This window comes from Oncorhynchus kisutch, linkage group LG14 (genome assembly GCF_002021735.2).
Source record: "Oncorhynchus kisutch isolate 150728-3 linkage group LG14, Okis_V2, whole genome shotgun sequence".
In the NCBI taxonomy this organism is placed as follows: domain Eukaryota; kingdom Metazoa; phylum Chordata; class Actinopteri; order Salmoniformes; family Salmonidae; genus Oncorhynchus; species Oncorhynchus kisutch.
The window spans coordinates 16,692,829-16,712,038 of NC_034187.2; the positions used below are offsets into that span (position 1 = coordinate 16,692,829).

A 19,210-nucleotide genomic window follows, 5' to 3' on the forward strand; every position below is an offset into this window, starting at 1 on the left:
TCAATAAATAATTTCCAAAATAAACTGAAGTAAAAAAAATATATAATAATAATTTTAAACACAAGAAAATTACAGGGGGTACCGGTACCGAGTCTGTGTGTGGGTTACAGGTTAGTAGAGGTCATTTGTAAAGTGAATATGCATAGATATTAAACAGCGGGTAGCAGCAGCATAAAAATAGTCCGGGTGGCCATTTGATTAATTGTTCAGCAGTCTTGGGGTAGAAGCTGTTAAGCCTGGTCCTAGACTTGGCGTTCCGGTACCACTTGCCGTGCGATAGCAGAGAGAAGTCTGACGGGTGACTGGAGTCTGACAGTTTTATGGGCTTTCCTCGGACACCGCTTAGTATATTAGGTCCTCTATGGCAGGAAGCTTGGCCCCAGTGAAGTACTGGTTGAGTGTACAGGCCCACTCCACTACAGTCCGTCAAGTTTAATGGGGCCCTGTTCAGCCCTCCATTTCCTATAGTCCATGATCAGCTCCTTTGTCTTTATCACATTGAGGGATAAGTTGTTGTCCTAGCACCACACTGCCAGGCCTCTGACCTCCTCCCTATAGGCTGTCTCATCGTTGTCGGTGATCAGGCCTACTACTGTTGTGTCTACAGCAAACTTGATGGTATTGGAGTCGTGCTTGGCGACAGTCGTGGAAGTACAGAACTGGACTAAGCACACACCCCGAGGGGACCGTGTTGAGGATCAGCATGTCAGATGTGTTGTTGCCTACCCTTACCACCTGGGGGTGGCCCATAAGAAAGTCCAGGATCCAGTTGCAGAGGTAGGTGTTTAGTTCCAGGGTCCTTAGCTTAGAGATGAGCTTCGTGGGCACTATGGTGTTGAACGGTGAGCTTATGGTCAATGAACAGTATTCTCACAGGTGGGAAAGGGCAGTGTGGAGTGTGATTGGAGTGGGTCTAGTGTTTACAGCATGATGATGTTGATGTGAGCCATGACTATTCTTTCAAAGCACTTCATGGCTACCGACGGTAATCATTCAGGCAGGTTACCTTTGCTTTCTTGGGCACAGGTTACTATGGTGGTCTGTATGTAACATGTAGGCATTTTAGATTCGGTCAGGAAAAAGTTGAAAATGGCAGTGAAGACACCAGTTGGTCCACGCATGCTTTGAGTACACGTCCTGGTAATCCGTCTGGCTCCGCGGCTTTGTGAGCATGACCTTTTTTTAAAAAGGTCTACATTCACATCGGCTATAGAGCGCTTGATCACACAGTCATCCGGAACAGCTGGTGCTCTCATGCATGCTTCAGTGTTGTTTGCCTCAAAGCAAGCATGAAAGGCATTTCGCTCGCCTAATTGGCTCGCGTCACTGAGCAACTCGCGGCTGGGTTTCCCTTTGTTGTGGGTAATAGTTTAAGCCCTGCCACATCTGGTGAGTGTCAGAGCCGGTGTAGTAAGATTCAATCTTAGTCCTGTATTGGCGCTTTGCCTGTTTGATGGTTCATCTGAAGGAATAGCAGGATTTCTTAAAAGCGTCCGGATTAGTCTCCCGCTGCTTGAAAGCGGCAGCTCTAGCCTGTAGCTCGTTGGGGATGTCTGTCATCCATGGATTCTGTTTGGGATATATATGTACAGTCCCTGTTAGGACAACATCGTTGATGCACTTATTGAAGAAGCCGGTGACTGAGGTGGTGTACTCAATGCCATTGGATGAATCCCGGAACGTATTCCAGTCTGTGCTAGCAAGACAGTCCTGTAGCGTAGCATCAACATCATCTGACCACTTCCATATTGAGCGAGTCACTGATACGTCCTGCTTCAGTTTTTGCTTGTAAGCAGGAATCAGGAGGATGGAATTATGGTCAGATTTCCCAAATGGAGGGCAAGGGAGAGCTCTGTAAGTGTCTCTGTGTGTGGAGTAAAGGTGGTCTAGAGTTGTTTTTTTGTGCCTCTGGTTGCACATGTGATATATGCTGGTAGAAATGAGGTAGAACAGATTTAAGTTTGCCTGCATTAAAGTCCCCGGCCACTAGGAGCGCTAATGCTGGATGAGCATTTTATTGTTTGCTTATGGCATAGACCGCAATCAACGAGCTGTATTAGTGCCAGCATCGCTTTGTGGCGGTAAAGACTGCTACGAATAATATAGATGAGAACTCTTGGTGCGATCTACAGCTTATGAGGTATTCTACATCAGGCGAGCAAAACCTCCAGACTTAATTAGACATTGCGCACCAGCAGTTATTGACAAATAGACAAACACGCCCCTCGCTTTACCAGACGTAGCTACACTTTCATGCCGATGCATGGAGAAGCCAGCCAGCTCTATATTATCCTTGTCGTCGTTTAACTATGTCTCAGTGAAACAAGATATTACAATTAATGTCCAGTTTGTTTTCCAATGATTGCATGTTGGTCAATACTACGGAGGGTAGTGGTGGTTTACCTATTCGTCTGAAAAGTCTTACAAGGCACCCCACCCTCCTAACCCTTTTTCTCCATCTTATCTTCATGAAGATGATTGAGATATGGTCCTTGTCTTGACAAAGCAGTACATCCTTCTTGTCAGACATTAAAGAAAAATCTTTGTCCAGTTCGAGGTGAGCAAATCGCTGTTCTGATGTCCAGAAGCTCTTTTCGGTCATAAGAGACGGTAGCAGCAACATTATGTACAGAATCAGTGACAGACAATGCTAAATGTATTATTTTTTTAAACATTTTAAATAGCACAGTTGGTTAGGAGCCCGTAAAATGGCAGCCATCCCCTCCGGCACCTATTGGTACAATGATTCTCCACATAAGGCAAATTATTAGAATTTTAGCAACCAGGAAATGGTGGAGCAATTTCTGAATATTGCATCTCAAATCAATTCTTCTCTAAAGAAAGAAACGTGCCTGGGTAAAGTGAAAGCCCATGACACGTGTTCAAACAGTAAAAAAGGGAACCACACATGCTGTACAATAGATCATGACAGAAAAACTGAGGCCAATTTAAATCTTAAGGCAACTTTGAATGTTAAACACTCTGGCATTAAAAATCAGCGCACACACACAAAAAAAACTGCACTACCATTGATGCTTACAGTTGTTGGAAAAACAGGTGATCAGTGTAAATTGCCAGGGCATTAGTCACATGAACATTGCAGTTAGGCAATATACATGACCTTCACGTCGACAATACCTTATCTGTACCGGTTCTATATGCCTGTACCCTGTAGGACATTATGCTGTCATAAGTACAGAACCATTGTTATATCCAACAGATCGGAATCTCAGAATCATGTGACAAACAGATGAGGGCCTAATTAATTTATTGCATATCATGCTGTGGGGAGTTCGGTGATGCAATACCAGTTAGTTCCAAACTTACCCTCAACTGTCCTTTCACTTGGTCATCTTGAACAACTTGTGAGGTAGTGTCTCCTTTGAGCATCACCTAGGGAGAGAGGAGGGAAGAAAAAGGAATTAAGTCAAGGTGGAATAATCTAGTTGAGTAACAGAAAACTTTCCTCTTCCTGACTAGCCACGAGACAAATGACATTATATTTGACGAGTCAGTTTACCAAGGAGCCTATAAAGACTAACCTCACATACCAATGCTGGAAGGCACAGTTGTACAAACAGGCGGTTCCAGCTACAGATGGTTTAAGATCTGATACAATAGTAGGCATGTGCTTCTAGTACTACCAGGGAATGGTGCATAATAGCCTTCACCCATCTTTCTATGTGGAGAAAGTTCAAATGGTGTTTCCTACCTCATCCCATGAACACTACACCAATGAAATCATCAATCAAGGGTACTCTGACCTTGTTGTGACAATCATAATGGAAGAGCAGAAGCAAAGGAGAACAGCGGAGAAAACAGGTGGTCAGGTCACAATGCTGCTACCTGGTGATTGGTGTGGGATCACTTGACCTTAAAACAATAACCATCATCAGCCCTGACCTATAGGCAGGTTCACCAGTTCAGTGGCACCCACATTTTCACAATGGTGTTTTAAGGAATAATTTAAAAAGCACATATGAACCAAAATTCCTAGGCCTGTCGGTTGTTGGAAAAAATACAAAACCAGATTCATTAGGCTCTAGTCTATGGATTTAACATGATTGGGCAGGGGTGTCGCCATGGGTGGGCCTTGGATGGCATAGGCCCATCCAATCAGAATGAGTTTCCCCCCACAAAAGGGCTATATTAAAGACAAATACTCCTCAGCACCCCTCCTAAGATGATCCCGCAGGTGAAGAAGAAGCTGGATGTGGAGGTCCTGCGCTGGCATGGTTACACATGGTCTGCGGTTGTGACACCGGTTGGACATACTACAAAATTATCTAAAATGACTTTGGGGGCAGCTTATGGTAGAGAAATGAACATTCAATTCTCTGGCAACAGCTCTGGTGGATATACCTGCAGTCAGGATGCCGATTGCACGCTCCCACAAAACTTCACATCTGAAGCATTGTGTTGTAACAACTGCTAATTTTAAAGTGGCCTTTTATTGTCCCCAGCACAGATTTCAGGGATTTTTAATTGCAGCTCAAGAAACAAGGGTATGTTCAGTGTATTTAATGTGAAACGTGTGTTGAACCCAACGTTAAAGCCAACACGCTGTAACCAATGCAGTCATGATGACAGACTATCACCAGCGTTTGTTATGATTTGACTAAATTAACTATTTTCAGAGTGTCTAGTTGGGACTGCGTAGGTCACAGATCAGCCTAGGGGTCTCCATCCAACATGTAGATTGCGAACTACCAGTAGCTCGCAGCCCAACTATGAGTAGCTCGCTAATCAATTCTGTAAGTAAATGCATTGGTAACACTGTATATGGATAGTCCATCTGTAGATGCTTTACCTACTATCTGTAACATTTCAACTAATCTACTAACCCTAAACTTAGCAAGCAGTTGATTAGCAACAGCTAGTATGATCATCTCTAGAGCATCTACAGATGGAAAATCCAGACTATCCAAATAAAGGGTGATGCATGCATTCTTTCATGTGTTCCATCGCAAACAGTCAACCACAAAGCTCCCTGCCACTGTCCAATCAAAGACACATCGACATTATCCCACCCCTGGTTAGCCACTGTTGGCTTAAAAAGCCAAACATAACACAATATATGCCAATTAATTCCCAGCAAAATTGCCGCCCGTCTGTTTGGTGGGCGCATTTGTCTATCACTCTGTATGTATAGCCAGTTAGCGATGCTAATGATAATAGTCTTGTGGGTAGACAAAGACTTTCCCAAAAAACTCTCAAATGCAAATTAGGCTTACCTGACATTACTAGATCATGATTATTTGTATAAATTGAGTGGCAATTGTGTTGCAATTTTAAAATTGTATTTCTATGTGATTTAAGCATTGACATGACTCAGAACATAATTTGTTGTTGTTGCTCTATGAATAATTATAATATCGAAAAAAAATTGAGTAAAAAAATAGGATTCAGGAAAACACTAAATATGATTTTATGGGGCCCCCTTAGTTGTTTAGTAACCATTATTTTACCAGCTATATTGACAGAGAAAACATCTCTTGTACACCAAGGATCCGGGGGAGGGTCACAGGGTAGGGGAGAAGGACATACCTATTTGAAAGCTATATATAAAAAAATATTTTTTTAAGTATGCTAGAATAGGTTGAAGACTCCTGGATTAGCATAATGCTTTCTGAAACAAACTAAGACCTTGTTCTATGAACAGTTGCTATGTGAAAGATGTCACTGGCATACACTAACATTTAGATGGGGGGGGGGGTCCTTTTGCAGCATAAATGTGACTGAAACTGGACAATCAGCTTGTCTACACACACATAATATATATATATATATATATATATATACACATACACACACAAATCCTTGTCAGATTTGGACACAAACATTTGCACCCTTTCACATTACTCCCTTGTTTGATTAGAATGTTGTCTGTGTCTCAAATGGCACCCTCTTCCCTATATAGTGCAATACTTTTGACCCCAGCCCCATTCCGTTTATAGTAGTGCACTATTAGGAGAATGGGGTGTAATTCGAGAAGGAGCCATTGTTGTGCTGTACTCTTACCTTAACCTTCACCGTCCGTTTAACAGTCTTGATTTTTGCCTCACAGAAGGCACCTCTGTATTTCGCGCTGACCTCTGTCCCCACGGTCAGGTAGGCAGGCTCGTCCGCTGCCTATGAGAAAAACAGACACCCCGGGTAACATTTATCATTGTACTTTCTTAGAAAGTAAACACAGACCATGTTTGGCCACTATTGAAAGAGATGTCCAGGAAGCATGACTTCATCGACCTTGCCAAGGCTTTCGACTCTGTCAATCACCATATTCTTATCGGCAGACTCAGGAGCCTCGGTTTTTCGGATGACTGCCTAGCCTGGTTCACCAATTACTTTGCAGACAGAGTTCAGTGTGTCAAATCGGAGGGCATGCTGTCTGGTCCTCTGGCAGTCTCTATGGGGGTGCCACAGGGTTCAATTCTCGGGCCGACTCTTTTCTCTGTGTATATCAATGATGTTGCTCTTGCTGCGGGCGATTCCCTGATCCACCTTTACGCAGACGACACCATTCTATATACTTTCGGCCCGTCTTTGGACACTGTGCTATCTAACCTCCAAACAAGCTTCAATGCCATACAACACTCCTTCCGTGGCCTCCAACTGCTCTTAAACGCTAGTAAAACCAAATGCATGCTTTTCAACCGGTCGCTGCCTGCACCCGCATGCCCGACTTGCATCACCACCCTGGATGGTTCCGACCTAGAATATGTGGACGTCTATAAGTACCTAGGTGTCTGGCTAGACTGCAAACTCTCCTTCCAGACTCATATCAAACATCTCCAATCGAAAATCAAATCAAGAGTCGGCTTTCTATTCCGCAACAAAGCCTCCTTCACTCACGCCGCCAAGCTTACCCTAGTAAAACTGACTATCCTACCGATCCTCGACTTCGGCGATGTCATCTACAAAATGGCTTCCAACACTCTACTCAGCAAACTGGATGCAGTCTATCACAGTGCCATCAGTTTCGTCACTAAAGCACCTTATACCACCCACCACTGCGACTTGTATGCTCTAGTCGGCTGGCCCTCGCTACATATTCGTCGCCAGACCCACTGGCTCCAGGTCATCTACAAGTCCATGCTAGGTAAAGCTCCGCCTTATCTCAGCTCACTGGTCACGATGGCAACACCCATCCGTAGCACGCGCTCCAGCAGGTGTATCTCACTGATCATCCCTAAAGCCAACACCTCATTTGGCCGCCTTTCGTTCCAGTACTCTGCTGCCTGTGACTGGAACGAATTGCAAAAATCGCTGAAGTTGGAGACTTTTATCTCCCTCACCAACTTCAAACATCAGCTATCTGAGCAGCTAACCGATCGCTGCAGCTGTACATAGTCTATTGGTAAATAGCCTACCCTTTTTCACCTACCTCACCCCCATACTGTTTTTATTTATTTACTTTTCTGCTCTTTTGCACACCAATATCTCTACCTGTACATGACCATCTGATCATTCATCACTCCAGTGTTAATCTGCAAAATTGTAATTATTTGCCTACCTCCTCATGCCTTTAGCACACATTGTATATAGACTCCCCCTTTGTTTTCTACTGTGTTATTTTTATTTATTTATTATTATTTTTTTTTTCACCTTTATTTAACCAGGTAGGCTAGTTGAGAACAAGTTCTCATTTGCAACTGCGACCTGGCCAAGATAAAGCATAGCAGTGTGAGCAAACAACAAAGAGTTACACATGGAGTAAACAATTAACAAGTCAATAACACAGTAGAAACCAAAGGGGGAGTCTATATACAATGTGTGCAAAAGGCATGAGGAGGTAGGCAAATAATTACAATTTTGCAGATTAACACTGGAGTGATGAATGATCAGATGGTCATGTACAGGTAGAGATATTGGTGTGCAAAAGAGCAGAAAAGTAAATAAATAAAAACAGTATGGGGATGAGGTAGGTGAAAAAGGGTGGGCTATTTACCAATAGACTATGTACAGCTGCAGCGATCGGTTAGCTGCTCAGATAGCTGATGTTTGAAGTTGGTGAGGGAGATAAAAGTCTCCAACTTCAGCGATTTTTGCAATTCGTTCCAGTCACAGGCAGCAGAGTACTGGAACGAAAGGCGGCCAAATGAGGTGTTGGCTTTAGGGATGATCAGTGAGATACACCTGCTGGAGCGCGTGCTACGGATGGGTGTTGCCATCGTGACCAGTGAGCTGAGATAAGGCGGAGCTTTACCTAGCATGGACTTGTAGATGACCTGGAGCCAGTGGGTCTGGCGACGAATATGTAGCGAGGGCCAGCCGACTAGAGCATACAAGTCGCAGTGGTGGGTGGTATAAGGTGCTTTAGTGACGAAACTGATGGCACTGTGATAGACTGCATCCAGTTTGCTGAGTAGAGTGTTGGAAGCCATTTTGTAGATGACATCGCCGAAGTCGAGGATCGGTAGGATAGTCAGTTTTACTAGGGTAAGCTTGGCGGCGTGAGTGAAGGAGGCTTTGTTGCGGAATAGAAAGCCGACTCTTGATTTGATTTTCGATTGGAGATGTTTGATATGAGTCTGGAAGGAGAGTTTGCAGTCTAGCCAGACACCTAGGTACTTATAGACGTCCACATATTCTAGGTCGGAACCATCCAGGGTGGTGAAGCTAGTCGGGCATGCGGGTGCAGGCAGCGACCGGTTGAAAAGCATGCATTTGGTTTTACTAGCGTTTAAGAGCAGTTGGAGGCCACGGAAGGAGTGTTGTATGGCATTGAAGCTTGTTTGGAGGTTAGATAGCACAGTGTCCAAAGACTTGTTAATTGTTTACTCCATGTGTAACTCTTTGTTGTCTGCTCACACTGCTATGCTTTATCTTGGCCAGGTCGCAGTTGCAAATGAGAACTTGTTCTCAACTAGCCTACCTGGTTAAATAAAGGTGAAATAAAAATGATGCCACAAACATTGCATTAGAGATTTTTCAACTCAAAAACATTTGTTGTCTTGCTCAGGAAGAGGTGGGCAATGCAGTCTGAAAATTGTCATATACAGTGAAGCCTACATGAAAACTTTAACATTGAAATTCAATATACAGTACCAGTCAAAAGTTGACACACCTACTAATTCAAGTTTTTTTTACTATGTTCAACACTGTAGAATAATAGACAAACTATTAACACATATGGAATCCTGTTGTAACCAAAAAAAGTGTTAATCAAAATGTATTTTATATTTGAGATTCTTCAAAGTAGCCATGCTTTGCACAATCTTGGCACTCTCAACCAGCTTCATGAGGAAGTCACCTGGAATGCATTTCAATGAACAGGTGTGCCTTGCTAAAAGTTCATTTGTGGAATTTCTTTCTTCAATGCGTTTGAGCCAGTTGTGGTGTGACATGGTAGGGGTGGTATACAGAAGATATATGGATTTGGGCTTTTACCACATAGGGCTTATGGCAAGAACAGCTCAAATAAGCAAAAATAAATGATAGTCCATCATTTAGGTCAGTCAATCCGGAACATTTCATAAACTTTGAAAGTGTCTTCAAGTGCAGTCGCAAAAACCATCAAGCGCTATGATGAAACTGCCTCTCATGAGGACCGCTGCACCTCAGATTGCAGCCCAAATAAAAGATTCACATAATGAGTTCAAATAAAAGACATCTCAACATCAACTGTTCAGAGGAGACTGCACGAATCAGGCCTTCGTGGTCAAATTGCTGAAAAGAAACCACTACTAAAGGTCACCAATAAGACTCGCTTGGGCCAAGAAACACAAGCAATGGACATTGGACCAGTGGAAATCTGTCCTTTGGTCTGATGAGTCCAAATGTGAGATTTTTGGTTCAAACCGCCGTGTCTCTGTGAGATGCAGAGTAGGTTTAACGGATGATCTCTGCATGTGTGGTTCCCACCGTGAAGTATGGAGGTGGTGGTGTGATGGTGCTTTGCTGGTGACACTGTGATTTATTTAGAATTCAAGGCACATTTAACCAGCATGGCTACCACAGCATTCTGCAACGATACACCATCCCATCTGGTTTGCTCTTAGTGGGACTATCTGTTTTTCAACAGGACAATGACCCAACACACGTCCAGGCAGTGTAAGAGGTATTTGATCAAGATAGAGAGTGATGGAGTGCTGCTTTAGATGACCTGGCCTCAACCCAATTGAGATGAGTTGGACTGCACAGTGAAGGAAAAGCAGCCAACGAGCACAGCATGTGGGAACTCCTACAAGACTGTTGGAAAAGCATTCCAGGTGAAGCTTTGAGCAAATGCCGAGAGTGTCAAGGCAAAGGGTGGCTACTTTGAAGATCTAAAATATAACATAGATTTTGATTTGTTTAACACCTTATCGGTTACTACATGATTCCATGTGTTATTTCATAGTTTTGACGTCTTCACTATTATTCTACAATGTAGAAAATAGTTTAAAAAATAAAGAAAAACCCTTGAATGAGTTGTTGTGTCCAAACTTTTGACTGGTACTGTATGTGACATTGACACCTTCAAACTGTCATATATTGTTGCCAACCATATAGACAGTTGTCCCCCAGACTCTTTGCAAGACAAGTGAAAGAGGCGTCGGCTTCACTGCTGTTTTCAACTGAGGTTAGCCAAGTGACTTACCTTCATCGTAGAGGCTATTTGAGGGAGTCCAGCTCGATTTGTTTTGATTGCTGTAAAACAAGATAGGAATTGCAGATGAATAAAGGTGTCAAAACAGCCGTGATTCGGACTAAATCAATTTTAGTCGAAAAATAGTAAATATGCTAACCGGCTAACGACGAACTAGCCTGCTACTTCTAACGCATTCTTTTCAAGCTCGATGCAGCCCCCTCCCTCCAGACTCACAAAAATGTGTGGCTACTGGCTATCTAGTTTAACTGTATGCTCATGCTGATTGTTAACAGACAAAAAAAAACGTCAAAAGCATTTAAAAAGAATATCATCAACAGCTCAGCGTTGGCATACTACAAGGACGTTGCACATAGACAACAGACAGAATAGTGCGTGTTCCTTCCCGCTTTGCTCGCAATCTGACTGTGTCACGTCGCCATCATAGCTCGCCGTGCTGCACCATGTCAGGCTGGGAGCTCATTCCTAACTGCTTGTGAAATACAGAGGAGCTGGCTACAAAAGGTGTACCAGTCTCTTAGACAATCTGTTTTAGTAGAAACAGATATTATAAATATTGTGGTTAAAGTAACGACAGAAGATTTCCCTCAACTCGAGAGCTAAATTTAGCTAGTTAGCTAACTTAAACATGCTAGCTAGCCAACGTTAACAGTTTCTCGATATGGCGATTTAAAGCGCCTTGCTCGTCATTGAGTTGGCCAGCTAGTTCAGGCAGAACATTTAAAACGGTGGTTCTCATTTGGATAAAACGAGAGGCAGTCAGGTAGGTTTGTTCGACGATAAAACAGAAAAGTATCAGAACAATCATTATTTATTATCCAGTTTCACAAAAGGCGCATACATTTCTTCACTGCAAAAACAAGCCGACTGGTCACTGGCATTCAATTCTTTACCAGTCTATTCTTACAGGAAAAAAATACGAAATTTAGCGAAGTCTCGTCCGATAACTAACGAAACGGTTGTCATGTTGATCTAAATAGCGTGAACTGTTAAACGTTTGTAATTCTTTAGAGAGGGATATTATATTTTTTTATACTTACATGCAACGACACGACTTGCTAGCCAGATTTGCAAAGCAATACACGAATAACAAGCTGTTGAGCTGAAGCTGGGTCTCTCGAAATCCGATTGGCTGGCCTGACAGAGGTGGTCGAATCGTAGAAATATGATTGGTCAACACTTTCTTCAAATTCTATAGGACATACCTTCTCTGTATTTATGGTTGGTAGAGATGGAAATCGGCGCTTTGAGAGAAAATGTGCTATTGGTCCTCTCATACTTGGCTTCTTTTACTAGAATAACACCCCAACATGGAAATATGATTGGCTTTTATTATCTCACTCCAAGCCTTTCACTGGTTAGCAATATTTCACAATGGACCGCCTATTTTCGACACTGGCTTCCTTGTCACTCCAAGGTGGGAAATATACTATATGTGAACTGAAAACACAAGTAATTGTTACTCACTCTTTAGATGGTGCTAGCGGTAACTCGTATTTGAATTTATGAGTTACTAGCAATGTAGTCATTTGCTGGGGAGAGGATGCGAGTTAAATATAAAGTATCGATTTGCTTTAAGTTCAGGCCAATTGCGCCTTGTTCGTGTTTGTAGGACGTCAGAGCAGGCAAATTGGTTACGTAACCGGAAGGAAGCATGTGCAGGTAAAAGCCAGTGAAATGATTGCTGTCAAATCTTGCTTACCTAAGGCCAGACAATGAACGTATATAGTTGTGTTGAGGGGTGTAACTGAACACTGGCGACTCTTCTGGCTGAGTATCCTCCAACTTAAATATACTAGGTTGACATCAGCGCTACTACAAAATATTCTGTCCCAGGCAGGCAGAAGGACGTCTTTATCAAATGTACAGCTGAGGAGCTAATCAATCCCTCAGATTCAAGTGAAAGGCTCAATCTAATATTGATATTTCTTAATTGCATTCTTTTACATTTAGATGTGTATTGTTAGATACTACTGCACAAGTATTTAGTTACACATATTTAGCAGATGTTATTGTGGGTTTATGTGATGAATAAAATTGGATTTAAATTGTATCCAAGCAGGGAGAGAGCCAGATGAGGCTGGCATGGAGTGGCAATGTGAGGAGGAAAGGCACGGAGTTGGACATCCATCTGTAAGGTCAATGTGGAGACTTTTGCCCTTCGGGTCACTGACTCATGTCATACCTGAAACATATCACACTGTGCACTGAAATCGAGTCTTCTTCCACAACTGGCACCACCAGAAGGATCAAGTGACCGTCCTTGAGATATGTGCTAAATACACACAATTACAAAATCAAATGACAGAGGCAAACCCTTGACAGCATTTAGAGTCTCACAAAAAAAAAGGCCAAATATGCTTTTAGTATAAACAGTACTTATCTTCAACTTTTATTTTAAGGCTGAAATCCATCAAACCCTAAATGGAAAGAAATGACATGAATGGTCCATTAATTACAAAACAATTTGTGTCTCTTGGAGAGCCGTCCTGTCAGTAGGTGTGTGACGGGTGGAGAAACCACAGAAATGAGTTTACATGTTGTCTTCATCAGAGTCATCTTCCTCCTCCAAGGAATCCTATGGTGGAAGCATAAGGCATTGCGAATCAGACACCAGCAAGACAGATACAATGGAAGTGGTTCAGTGAACCATTCTCACGTGATGGGTAACCTTGCCTGGGACCTTAAGACTTGAGTTGGCTCTCTGGGCTAAAGCTTGGGCTTTAGCTCAGCAAGCGAACTCAGTCGTGTGGCACACAGGAGACTTGAGTTCAAACCACAGATTTATTTTTGGTTAGAATACAGTAGGTCACAGAAATGCCATGGAAAATACAAATGAATGACTGGTAGTCATGGTACATACCTTAGCGTACTTCTCTGCCTCCTCCCTGACGTCTTTTGGAACCAGCTCATGTTTTCCATTTGTCACTGGTGAAGGGACATGAAGGTCATAAGTTCCACTGCTCAGTTCAAGCAGAACATCAGCTGCGATCAATTTGACTAGACCAGGTGATAGATACTCAACCCTCACCAGTTTTGACTAGCTAACAGAATCATAACCCCTTATTGCACATGCTTGCCATACATCACTTTGTTATTTTATTTAACTAGGCAAGTCGGTTAAGAACTATTTCTTATTTACAATGACGGCCTACCCCGACCAAACCCTAACAACGCCCCATGGGACTCCCAATCACAGACAGTTGTGGGTCTGTAGTGATGCCTCTAGCACGGAGATGCAGTGCCTTAGACCGCCGCGCCACTCGGGAGCCCCATACGGTGGCACACAATTGGCCCAGCGTCGTTAGGGTTTGACCGGGGTAGACCGTCATTGTAAATAAGAATTTGTTCTTAACGGACTTGCCTAGTTATGAGCTGGGTTAACTGTCAGATTTAAAATGTGTGACACTGCTCACAACCAGAGACAAGTTTGTTACAAAAACGCTATGGCTGCTAACCCGGTACACTAGTGATGGCTTAGACCAGGGTACAAAACTCTGCCTTTGTTACATTTGTCATATACAGATGTACAAAGGGAGACAATACCACACTTAAAAATACATGTGTATAAGGGAAAGTGGCATTACCTTCTCCAACCCAGCTTAGTTCCAACTCAAACGATTTGTCTTTCACTTCATCATGTACAATGTAGATTCTACAAAACATCCAACAGTACATGTTAGTAGCAACTTAATATGCAGTGCCTTGATTGGAGGCTATTCATGAGCGTGAACAACAGTGTGGGTTTGTGTTCCTTTAATACAACAAACAAAAACACTTACATTTTGGCCACCTCTTTTACCAACTCCCTGCAGGTCATGTCTTTCATCTGTTGATAGCAATAGCATACAAAATCAAACAATTAAGCAAGATCTTCCCTTGTCTTAAACTTGGCTCAAGTAATATTCTTACCTGAAGCTTTTCAATTTCTGTCTTGGCGGCTTGCTTGGCTTTTCCAATAGCACATCCCCAGTAACCCTTGATAAAACAAAATAATGAATAAGTGGTCATCTAATATTTTAACAGCATTGCATAATGTTACAAATTTCAGGTCATAATTTAAGCTTGAATGACAAGATATACAACATATATGTTGACAATCAATCAACATTCCCAATCAAACATTGCACAGGTTCAAACACCTTAAAAAGGGCCATTTTCCATGACCCAGATTAAAACTACTCCAGGACTAAACCACATGCTCAAGGTAAAATCCCCACAGAGAATGCCTCATTACTGGATGAGTCTTAATCTGGGTCTGAGAAACCGTCCCTAAACGTGTAGTGTGAAATCAGTAAATTAATGACAGACAGCACCTGTATTAAGATAACTCACATATGAGATTCCAGAGGGGTCAACCATGTACAGCTGAGGACCATCATCTTGATCGTAAGAGCCCAAAATGAAGCTACATCCAAACGGCCGCACCGCACTGTATAGCGTGTAGGCATGGACGTACATGGCCACTCTCTCTGAGAGATGCTGTAAAGAGAGATTATACAGTTGAAGTCAAAAGTTAACCTCCCGGGTGGCGCAGTGGTTAAGGGCGCTGTACTGCAGGACCAGCTGTGCCACCAGAGACCCTGGGTTCGCGCCCATGCCCTGTCGCAACTGGCCGCAACCGGGAGGTCTGTGGGGCGATGCACAATTGGCCTAGCGTCGTCCGGGTTAGAGATATCCTTGTCTCATCGGGCACCAGCGACTCCTGTGGCGGGCCAGGCGCAGTGCACGCTAACCAAGGTTGCCAGGTGTTTCCTCTGACACATTGGTGCGGCTGGCTTCCAGGTTGGATGCGTGCTGTGTTAAGAAGCAGTGCGGCTTGGTTGGGTTGTGTATCGGAGGACGCATGACTTTCAACCTTAGTCTCTCTCGTGCCCGTACGGGAGTTGTAGCGATGAGACAAGATAGTAGCTACTAAAACAATTGGATACCACAAAATTGGGGAGAAAAAGGGGGTAAAAATACAATTAAAATAAATAAAAAGTTAGCCAAATACTTGACATTCAATCCTAGTAAAAGTTCCCCGTTAATATCAGCATGTTATATAAGAATGTGAAATGTCAGAATAATAGTGCAACATTGCCTTTAAATTGTTTAACTTGGGTCAAATGTTTCAGGTAGCCTTCCACAAGCTTCCCACAATAAGTTAGGTGAATTTTCGCCCATTCCTCCTGACAGAGCTGGTGCACGCTTTTTCAGTTCTGCCCACACATTTTCTATAAGATTGAGGTCAGGGCTTTGTGATGGCCACTCCAATACCATGACTTTGTCCTTAAGCTATTTTGCCACAACTTTGGAAGTATGCTTGGGGTCACTGTCCATTTGGAAGACCTGGCCTTTCAGGTTATGGCAACATAGGACTCGTTTCACTCACAAGGTCGTTTACTGTTGTTCTCGGATTGATTTGCACTTTTCACACCAAAGTACGTTCATCTTTAAGAGATAGAATTTGACTCCTTCCTGAGCGGTATGACGGCTACGTGGTCCTTATACTTGTGTACTATTGTTTGTTCAGATGAACGTGGTACATTCAGGCATTTGGAAATTGCTCCCAAGGATGAACCAGACTTGGAGGTCTACAAAAACAAATCTGAGTTCTTCGCTGATTTCTTTTGATTTCCCATGATGTCAAGCAAAGAGGCATTGAGTTTTAAGGTAGGTCTTGAAATACATCCACAGGTACACCGCCAATTGACTCAAATGTTAATTAGCCTATCAGAAGCTTCTAAAGCCATGACATCATTTTCTGGAATTTTACAAGCTGTTTAAATGCACAGTCAACACAGTCAACTATGTAAACTTCTGACCCACTGGAATTGTGATACAGTGAATTATAAAAGTGAAATAATCTGTCTGTAAACAATTGTTGGAAAAATGACTTGTGTCACGCACAAAGTAGATGTCCTAACCGACTTTCCAAAACTATAGTTTGTTAACAAGAAATTTGTGGAGTGGTTGAAAAACGTGTTTTAATGACTCCAGCCTAAGTGTATGTAAACTTCTGACTTATCCTGTATGCATCTTATCTCAAATCAAGGAATATGTCAATTGTCCATAGGACTTGGGGAAAAGGCAAAGCAACCAGTTGAATCAGGTGTGGTAGTACTGTAACGGAACATACCAAATATGTGGAACTGACAGGGTACACAAGGAGGAGTTTGAGAGAAAACACTGATCAAGAGCATCAGAGTTCTTTTTACCTTCAGTGGGATGTTGTGTCCATAGTTGGATCTGAAGTTGGAGGCCTCCTCTCTGGCCACCTCAGACAGGGATCGAGCATCAGCCAGTAGTCCAGCAACTGCCTATCGGTAAAAAAAAGTTAAGGTAGATTCAGCTATGCACAAAGTAAACAGCAGAGAAGGGGCGACATTGCAAATACTCAGTGTTACGGCCAAGATCCACTAACTAGCGATGATTTGCCCAACCACGCTAGCTTCGTCCAGAGTGGCTCGCCATGTTGGTGCTAGCAAGCCGACAGCATGCTAGGTATCAACAGCCAATCCAATAGGGTCTGGAAGCTATAGTGAGCTAGCTAGCTAACCAGCAACTGTAACTATGTATTTGAAATAAACAACATATAAAGTACAATGGGTAAATCTCGTGATGTTTAATAAACATTTGCAGACGAAATAGCTTACATTTTAATCCTTTGATTGTAAGATTTGGGTTTTCTCCACGTGGTTGCGTGCACATCAGTTTTGTTGGTAAACACAACACATGTATATACTGGGCATGTGGTCTGTGGATGAATACATACCATCCCTACGTGACGGTCGACATTGAAGATACGCTTGTTTGAGCCTTGTTCGTAAAGTTTGGAGAGAACCAATTTCTCGACACCGAACACAACCCCATCCTTGCACCGGATCCCAATTGCTGTGCTGTAAGGAGAAAGAACAAAAACCAACAAATTGATTCACTTGAGTACAAAAAAAAAATCCCGTCACTTTCCATCATGTGGGTAGTACTGCATTCAAAAACACATTAAAAGATGGAAAGATCACATACCTGCTGTTTTCTACTGCCTTCATGGCATATTCCACCTGGAACACCCTTCCATCAGGGGAAAAGGTGGAGGCAGACAAGTCATACTAGAGAGGGAGATTTGGGTGTTATACTTCGATGACCACTGCTGTTGATATAACATACATGTTTCATTGACAGGAACTGCCAGTCTTCAAACTTTTACATCAATCTCACCAATACTCATTGGTGCCACTTTTCATAGTAATGGCTAGCAAAATCCCTTTGAAAGGCTCCGTGCAATCTAGGCTCCTTACGACGACCATACAATGAAATGTAAAAAGATTATGGTTAGGGACGTCCCAAAGATACCGGATATCACCGAGCCATTTGAAAGTGCAGGTGTGAGTGTCAATCTAGCTAATTAAACGATTCCAACATTGTCTAACTTGTAAATATAATGTGATAAACATTTGTTGATAGATTGGATATCGGTAGCTCGCCTACACCAAATCAGTTGAATTGCTTTCAATTTCGATTTAGCTTAGCCAGCATTGCTACTGTAGCTAACTAGCCTGTAGTGCAAGTGACTCAGCACAGCAGGCATGACAACATGGCTTAGTATCAAACTAACAGTAGTACTGCAAGGCAAGAACAGCTAGGTAACAGTGCCTAGTGTAAAATGTACTTCACCACGATATACGATTATAGATCTTACACGAATGACGTGATTAAATGTATTATTAGCTAGTTATCTACTGAAACCTACAACTAGCACAGAGCAGTCACAGCTAGCTAGTTAGCAAGTTGGCTAACTTTGTTGCTAGCCTTGCTAAGATGAGCCGAGGCTAACAAGTTACCAAACATTTTATTTGTTAGCATTAAAAAAAAATATGAAGAAAAAGTATCTTATCAAACTTACCCCAGTTCCAATTGAACTCATTGTGGTAAAAACTCTTTAAAAAATCCTTTATAACAACTCTGTCTGATGTGTTTCAGCACATCCCAGTCACTCTCCAACCAACAAGAAAATGGCTTTATGTTCAACACAACAGCAGCCGCATTGAACATGCTTCAATATCGCCACCTACTGTGGTGGAGTGTAATATCATAACGATAAACATTTACATAAAGTGCACTGCACACTCGTCAGAAACTGAATCTGAAATATTTAATATCTACAGGAAGAATGTATACATCAGGCGTACTAATAAAAAAATATATGCTGGTAAACACAGTTCAGCAATTTAATATCAATCCTGGCTACAGTTCCACCTGCAAATTGCCGTAATTAATAACATCAGCACTAGAAAGTTCCCCCTACCATTTGTGACTTTACCTAAATATTTATGTATTTAATTATTAAAGTCCTCTTTTCTCAGAAGTATTAGGGTTGAGGTTTGTGAACGATTTAGTTTAGCTAATCATCGACTGCTCCCTGGTGGACAAAAGGTGATCAACACCATAATTCCAAATGGAATCAGAACTTCCTCAATTCCACAGAAAGGACTGTAATTATAGGGGTGTGCTTATTAGTTGCTTGAAGAATTCATGAGATAACCCTGTCTCTGGTTACATTTATGATTCTGTGGTAAGTGCTTCAAAAAGGTAACGCTATATTGTCATGTGAAAATAAACGGTATATGGTTAAAT

The 19,210-nt window shown here is 42.4% G+C and overlaps 2 protein-coding genes across 6 annotated transcripts in view; both read right to left on the reverse strand.

Moving 5' to 3' along the window:
* Positions 1–12,856, reverse strand: part of LOC109904251 (AT-rich interactive domain-containing protein 4A) — a 52,614-nt gene extending 39,758 nt beyond the window's left edge. The window contains exons 1-4 of one of the 5 annotated variants that reach the window (XM_031787931.1): positions 12,780–12,856; positions 10,586–10,635; positions 6,022–6,132; positions 3,328–3,393 (exon numbers count right to left, since the gene is read on the reverse strand). In XM_031787931.1, coding sequence (XP_031643791.1) covers positions 3,328–3,393; positions 6,022–6,132; positions 10,586–10,591 — 183 coding nt within the window. In that variant the 5' untranslated portion in view covers positions 10,592–10,635; positions 12,780–12,856. Of the gene's footprint in view, positions 1–3,327; positions 3,394–6,021; positions 6,133–10,585; positions 10,636–10,733; positions 11,189–11,634; positions 11,831–12,061; positions 12,169–12,779 lie in introns of those variants that run through there. The other 4 variants (XM_031787930.1, XM_031787932.1, XM_031787928.1 and 1 more) reach the window with 4 other exon arrangements.
* Positions 12,857–12,952: 96 nt separating this feature from the next.
* On the reverse strand, positions 12,953–18,626 carry LOC109904252 (proteasome subunit alpha type-3). The gene is made up of 10 exons (XM_020501489.2): positions 18,480–18,626; positions 17,603–17,685; positions 17,352–17,475; positions 16,795–16,896; positions 14,930–15,076; positions 14,507–14,572; positions 14,377–14,423; positions 14,182–14,249; positions 13,458–13,522; positions 12,953–13,172 (listed from the first exon to the last, which is right to left on the reverse strand). The coding sequence occupies exons 1-10, from the start codon at positions 18,498–18,500 to the stop codon at positions 13,128–13,130; spliced, it is 768 nt and encodes a 255-aa protein (XP_020357078.1). The 5' UTR covers positions 18,501–18,626; the 3' UTR covers positions 12,953–13,127.
* Positions 18,627–19,210: the final 584 nt, after the last annotated feature.

Coding starts and splice junctions, on each gene's coding strand:
- LOC109904252 (XM_020501489.2), bottom strand. CDS start 18,500: ATGAGTTCAATTGGAACTGGG. Junction 17,476..17,602: donor AAGGCAGTAGAAAACAGCAG/GTATGTGATCTT, acceptor TTCTCCTTACAG/CACAGCAATTGGGATCCGGT. Junction 13,173..13,457: donor AGGCAGAGAAGTACGCTAAG/GTATGTACCATG, acceptor CTTCCACCATAG/GATTCCTTGGAGGAGGAAGA.